The sequence below is a fragment of the Meleagris gallopavo genome, chromosome 4 (genome assembly GCF_905368555.1).
Source record: "Meleagris gallopavo chromosome 4, MGAL_WU_HG_1.1, whole genome shotgun sequence".
NCBI lineage: Eukaryota > Metazoa > Chordata > Aves > Galliformes > Phasianidae > Meleagris > Meleagris gallopavo.
This window is the reverse complement of record NC_139407.1, coordinates 46,623,718-46,630,667: the sequence shown is the minus strand read 5'-3', so window position 1 is coordinate 46,630,667 and position 6,950 is coordinate 46,623,718. Positions and strand designations below refer to the sequence as shown.

The 6,950-nt window shown below is 41.6% G+C and overlaps 1 protein-coding gene across 1 annotated transcript; it reads right to left on the bottom strand.

Moving 5' to 3' along the window:
• Positions 1-934: 934 nt before the first annotated feature.
• On the bottom strand, positions 935-4,686 carry COMMD8 (COMM domain containing 8). Its single transcript, XM_010710171.4, has 5 exons — positions 4,536-4,686; positions 3,963-4,118; positions 2,830-2,982; positions 2,000-2,155; positions 935-1,380 (listed from the first exon to the last, which is right to left on the bottom strand). The coding sequence occupies exons 1-5, from the start codon at positions 4,578-4,580 to the stop codon at positions 1,360-1,362; spliced, it is 531 nt and encodes a 176-aa protein (XP_010708473.1). The 5' UTR covers positions 4,581-4,686; the 3' UTR covers positions 935-1,359.
• Between the last annotated feature and the right edge of the window lie 2,264 nt (positions 4,687-6,950).

The window sequence follows — 6,950 nt, the reverse complement described above, 5'->3', positions numbered from 1 at the left end:
CCCGCTTCTCTGAGCAGAGACAAAACAAAACCATCTTGTGCTAGAGGGTGCAAAGCACAGAGCAGAAAATGCTCTTCTTTATTCTATTTGGTCAATTTCCTTTCAACTGACTGGAGGCCATTATGTGCCCAAAACAGGAAGGCTTGCTTCCCTGTAGAGATTCAAGATCAGCACACGTTTCTTCAAATGCTAACCTACGACAGCAATACTTCAGGTCCTAGTTCTTAACTGTTCTCTTCAGCCAGTCAGATTACTGAAGTTTGCTCACTATCAAAAACATATGTATGATTACATGAACAATACTCTTGCAGTAAAATGCAATATTTACATACAAAACAGCTCACTGTGCATTAATTACTGTCAAAATGTAACAGAAATTGTTTCATCTTTTTAAACAATAAAAACTGAAAAACAATTCTGCGGCCTCTTCTGTTCAGTGCTGCAGTAAAGGGCAGGACAAACAAAAGATGACACCTAAAGATGAGATAACACAGCATGCCTCTAGTGTAATTACAAATCCATTTGACATAACTTGCTACTAAACTTAAAATGCAGCTTTGTACTAATTTACAACTCTATTATTAAGACAAAGTCTGAAAGAGCATTTAGTTGTATCTGTTTTATATCTGCATTTTTAAAATTGCTATCAGCTAGATACGTAGCAGATTTTTCAACAGAAAAAGAACTTGTATTTTCTGGCCTTTTGTTGTTCAGAAAACACCAAACTATTCCAAATCATTTATTTTTGAACAATTGGTATTCAAAAACTCATTAACCAACTGGTTGAGCAGGAAAGTTGGACCAGATTACCTCCAGAGTTCCCTATCAACCTCAACTGCTCCATGACTTTAATACTCCTTTTGGTTGTAGGACTGATTTTTTCCCAGCATCTACAAAAGGTTCTGAGTTTAGTGAGTAGTACATCAAGAAACAATTTATTGCAAAAATTCAGATATAGTTTATTTACTATTTACAAGTATAAACACATTAATGCTACAGATATGCTGTCATGTTCATTATCATGGCATCATGGACATGCAATTAAGACTCCTTAGTTTCATTAGGCACTGTGCAGTCACTCTCAAAATCTAACCAAAACAAATATGGCACACCATACATTTTATTTTTTCACTGTTCTAAAAATCTTTAGTACTAAAGGAAATTTTGATATTTTCACCCTAGAAGATATTTTGTTTTCATAAAAGGATAGTTTATTTGGTCACTGGTCATAACTGCTTTCTCAGTTCAGTACTTCAGAGAATCAACAGCTTTTGACTTCGCAGATATTGTTTCTATTACTTTTTTCAAGTCAATGGGGGGAACCATCACCAGCAGACCTTATCAGTGATCTGAATTCCATCATTTCAGCTGCAAGACAACCTTCAAGAGAAGAAAAGAAATAAGATAGAAGTTGAATGAAACAAGAAACTTAAGCAGATTGGGGAACAAAGCTTTATGCTGGCTGTTACCATATGTGTAACTGTATAAACACATCTTTTCTCTGGAAAACATCATCCCTCTGACAGCTCTCTTGTACAGCTTCTCACAATTACTACTTCCAGTTACTTTCCTTAGCACTTACTGCACAGAAATCACTTTTCAGCTCCACATAACCAAAAAATGTAAAATAACTTCCAGTTCCAGTGCAATTCCCTTCCAATAAAGCATAACCAGGGGCACCATTTCTAAAGCGAATTTCTCCTTGTCTTTTCCTTTAAGTATGGAGATGACAACATCCCAGAGCTCTCACACAGATCTTCAAGCAGATATATGGCATGTTGAAACCACAAGAGTCAAACTGTTCTAAAAAGTGTCTGTCAAAGATGCACATAAATAGATATACACAGTCTGCTCAGTGTAAACCTTTCTGCAATTCTACAGTCATCTTACCCATGAATTATTTACTCTGGCTTTTCAGCAATATATCAAGAACAATTCCAGTTAAAAAAACCTTAATGCACAAGAACTCAGGGAAGGAAAGAACATCATTAAGAGCTACCTTATTAGCAGCTTCCAGCGCATTTATTAGGTTCTGCAGCTCTTCCTTATTCATTTCTATAGAAATCGGTTTAATTTCACCATTTTCTCTCACATCCAAATCAAGATTCAGAAGTGGCATTTGCAGCGTGGAGATCTTATCACTGGACAGAGCAAGCTAGGAAGTTTGATGAAACAACAAAGTATAAGGTGGAGTCACTAAGTTCTTAGCCTTTTACAACATCAGTTCTATAATTGATACCAAATGCGTATTACCAGAACAAACATCCACATGACAAAACTGAGAACCACATGATTAACTGCTCACAGTCATCTCTGCAGTCTTTTCTGCTTGATTATGTTTTTACATACCAACAATATAATAAAAGAGCTCTTCATAGCAAGACATTTGTCGAAATAAAATGACTGAGCTGTGACATTTGTATACTCCAGATGAAAAGCAATGACATATTTGATCTCGGCTCTTTGAAAGTGAAAGCACGTGAATTCTGAAGTAAATTCAATACAGGCATAACTATTTTAATGAAGTAAGTATTAGGCCTCAAAATCATGAGATTATATGAAACTTTCAACTGTTCCCAAGTAGTGTTCAATTTTTTTCCTTAGGGAGAGGAGAGAGATTACAGCATTAGAAAAGGGAATTTTATCTTCAGCTTATACAGATTTCTGTCCAAGTCTCTGGTTTGGTATCATGACAATGGTTTTCTGGTGCCCACAAAAATTGAACCAAGGCCCAGAATGAGCAGGCCTACTAAGGAGGACATCTAAAGTTACTTCTTCATTATGGAACACTTCTTTTTATATTCAAGCACCATTAAAAAAACCTCTTACTTTTAATTGCCAGTCAAAATCCTGCAGCTGGGCAGATGAGATTGCATTTACTGTTTCTACAAGTGCATTCCTGATTTCTTCTTTTCTGCCTTTTAGACATTTTATGATTGCCTCTTGATAGTTTGCATTTAACTCATTCATCTGCTGAACAGCCTGTAAGAATAAAAATTTATGGCTGCTTAAAATATGAACCAAAGAAATTGGATATACCACCTGTAATAGAAGCTTGGATACGTACTGGTATCCTACAGGCTATCTGGATAGATGTTATACTGCTATACTATACCATGGCCTCATCTTCCTCACGCAGCTCTCAAATGCTGTTCACGTCTGATACACAGCCAGCATTTATGACAGCAATGTAAAAAAATTATGTTCTTGTTTAGCAGTTATTCAGTTGATGCACACAATCCTTTGCATTGAAAGAAGCAAGATACTGAAGCCTTCTTAGATGCCATGCTAGAACCAAAACAAGAATCACACACATAACCAACAGGTTGAGCTCTGAAAGTTTCAGCTGAGCAAATGTTTCAGAAACATACTGATGTACAGACTTTCCTATGAGTACGCAAGTATTTTTATTTGATCCAACTACCAGCAAGTAGCCTAAAGACCACCAATGAGCAGAAGATGAGAAGATTCTTGATCGCAAAACAAGTTTTTGCAGAAGTTACACGCACTGGAATACCCTTGAATGATAGTCATTGTGAGGCATGGTCCATTCACAGCCTAAATGTTTTCAGGATTAACATTTGTTTGTTGGAGAATATCAAGAGCACAAATTGCTTACAGTTCTAATTAACATCAACAACAGATTATGTATTATAAGCAAAACAAGTTTAACTTCATAGTACCTAAGATACCACTTTAAGTCACCATAACACTACTTTAATAAGTATCATCCAGCACTATTTAATTAAGATGGTACCCAGGTTTCTTTTAGAAGTCTTATAATATTATCTCTGGAAAGTGGACATGCTGCCCACTTTCCACCTGACCTGAAACTACTCAGATTTAGCCTGCCACTGTTCAAGCGCTACACTACAAAAATATTTTAGGACTAAACAAAATACAAAGCTGATCACCCCAGAACAATCTCTTAAAGTCAAACCTAACCAGAGATGAGCCCTTACCTCTTCGTCGGTTATGTTTTTGCCAACGGCAGTTTTGAAATACGTCCTTGTTTCTTCCAAAACCTCCATCCACTCTGCCAAGCTCCAAACACCGCTGTAATTCTGGTACCGAGGATACCCACGTCCACATATGCCATCAACTATGTTATGAAGGAACTGGAACAATGCAATACACGTCTCAAAAACGCCCTGTCCCCAAGGTTAGGCTGCACCAGGTCCATCAGGCAGCTCAATCGCCACCCCTCCCTTTGCTGGACGCAGCCTAAGTGCTCAAATCCCACGCATCTCTATATGCTAAAGCAAACCGAGCCCGCATTTTCGCTTTTGTTTCTCAAAGGACGGTGGAAGCCCCAGAGGGAAGGCGATGCCGCCTGAGGGCCCACCACAGCACTGCCGGGGTCAGACGGGCCCGGCCTCGCCCACGGGAAGGCAGCGTCCGACAGCCAGCACCGCCCTGCCCTGCCCTCCCCGCGGCCTGCTCCCAGCTGTACAGGGCCCCGCCGCGCGGTCCCCCATCCCACCAGTTGTTTCCCGGTGGCGAAGGCTCGGTGCCCGCACGAAGCAGGAGCCCACCTCCAACGTCCGTCCCGGCGGCAGCTTCTCCAGCAGCCGCAGCATTTCCGGCCGTCTCCTCGGCGGCCGCCGGCACCCGCTCCCCGTCCCGCGACGCCGCGCGTGCGCGCACGCACGCAGGGAAAGGCCCACCTTTCCGCTCACGAATCCACGGGTTCGAGGCCCGGCCCGGCTGCAGCTGGTTCTGGTGCCTGCGTGATAGAACATGCAGTAGGGTACCCCACGAGTACCCACCTGTCGTAACTTGTACAGCTTTTAGGCAGACATATGAGAATGGCATAAAACTCTTAGAGAGTGTCCAAAGAGGTGCTTCTCATTTGGACATATGAGGAGTAGCTGAAGTTCCTGGGTTTGCTCAGCCCAGAGCAGAGGAGCTGATGGGAGGCCTCATTGGCAACCCTACAGCTCCTAGCAGGGAGCAGCTCTGCGATAGCACCAGGGCCAGAAAGAATAACATGGGGCTGTGTCAGGGGAGAATCAGGATGGGTGTTAGGAAAGGGTTCTGCATCATAGGGTGGTGGGCATGGAACAGGCTGCCCTAGGCAGCAGTCATGATTCCAAGCTGCCAGAGTTCAGAGTGCATTTGTACACTGACATCAGATAAAGGTTTGGATTTGGGGTGACCTGAAAGGAGCCAGGAGTTGGACTCAGTGATGCCTGTGGGCCCCTTCCAACTCAAGATATTCAACAGTCCTATGATTCAGACTCTAGGCAGGGTCAGAACTCCCAGTATTTCAGATATACTAATGCAATAACACTTGTGTTGTGGAGCTCTCCCTGTTCTGCAGCTTCATTTTTCACCTCGTGTATAATTGAGTATGCAGATGTAGAATCAATAAGTATACAGAGAAGTTAGGAAGGAAAGATTATCCCATTAGAGAGGGATAATCAGAAATGAATGGAAAAAGCTTACCCTTGTCCTGGCTTGCAGAAAAAGACCTCCAAGAGGAGCAATCTCCAGAGAGAGATCCTTCCTTGGTGGCAGTCAGCCCTTAAATGGGGTCTAGGAGAGATGGAGCCAGGCTCCACCCCTTCCAGTCACACAGGTGAATTGCCTTCACCTGTGCTCCTGTAGCTGACCCATTGCTTGCCTCAGGTGATCAGAGGTTCAGGCCATGATTCAACAGTTCCCATACACCTTATAACAGCCTAACTTCCTCTGATCAGACAGGAGTAAGATCAAAGCTTGCAGTAGCAAACAAAAGGCTCATGTATTAAGTGAAACCAGAAAAGCTAGGATAAATACTAAGTAAAGAAGTTTATGCTGCCAGGATAGCATTTACCAGGAACAACTCATTTCTTGTCTCTGCTTTGCCAAACAGTAGAGAAAGCCAACCAGCCTGAGACTGGGTATGTAGAACAGGCTTTAACATTAGCAACAAGCTTTCTGTGCCTTAAGTTGATTTGAACATGAACATGAATAAGCAGCAATCTCCTAATCACTTATAGGAGAAAAACAGTACACAAATTACTGCACAGAAACAGATACAGAATCATAGTCTCAGAATCATATAATCATAAACTGGCTTAGGTTGGAAGTGACCTTAAAGCCCATCCAGTTCCAACCTCCTGCTATGGGCAGGGCTGCCACACACCAGCTCAGCTGCCTAGGACCCCATCCAACCTGGCCTTGAACACCTCCAGAGATGGGCCATCTACAGCTTGTCTGGGCAGCCTGTACCAGTGCCTTACTGCCTTCTGAGTAAAACATTTCTTTTTAATGTCTAACTTACATTTCCCCTCTTTCAGTTTAAAACCATTCCCCCTCCTACCTAACTTCTCTGTTCACAATCAGACTATGTAAAAATATAAAGTTGGTCCTCCTCCTGCTTTTAAGATCCCTTCAAGTACTGGAAGGAATTCTTGTAGGCAGACCTTATTTCAGTGAAACCCCTTGACAAGTTCACTGGCATAAGATCATACATAAATATAATATCAGGCCCTAAGAATACAAAAACAACTACAGGTCTGTACTTGTGGGTACGAGGGCTGTGGAAAACCTCAGGCTGGTTAAGTCAGTTTGCAGCATGTCTTCTCCAACCACTGGGATGTGAGGAGAAGCATGGTGTGTGGGTGTTCTGGAGAAGAAACAGATGGGGAGGAACTGATTTCTGGTTTTGCTGATTGTAAAACTTTCAATTCCTCTGAAGGTTTGCTACTACTAAAAGATGAGGTTTTTAATACAGGTTTCTGGGAAATGTTTTAAACGTATTACCATGAAATTGCTTTACCCTGCTCTTAAATTCAAGAATAGTTGCAATTGCAAGAAAAACAATTTTTATTGCAGATCATTTTGAATAGTAGTTTCCTTCATTGCCACAGAATGTGCTTTATCATGATTGGAAATCTATACAGTTTCTAACTGTACTACATTGCATACTACAAATCAGAGCAGCAGAGGGAGCTTCTGCTCCA

Excerpts from the sequence above, each read along its gene's own strand:
- COMMD8 (XM_010710171.4), bottom strand. The coding sequence starts at position 4,580 with ATGCTGCGGCTGCTGGAGAAGCTGCCGCCGGGACGGACGTTGGAG. Across the intron at positions 4,119-4,535 it reads CGCCGGGACGGACGTTGGAG|TTCCTTCATAACATAGTTGA; the intron begins GTGGGCTCCTGC and ends GCATTGTTCCAG. Across the intron at positions 1,381-1,999 it reads CGCTGGAAGCTGCTAATAAG|GTTGTCTTGCAGCTGAAATG; the intron begins GTAGCTCTTAAT and ends CTTCTCTTGAAG.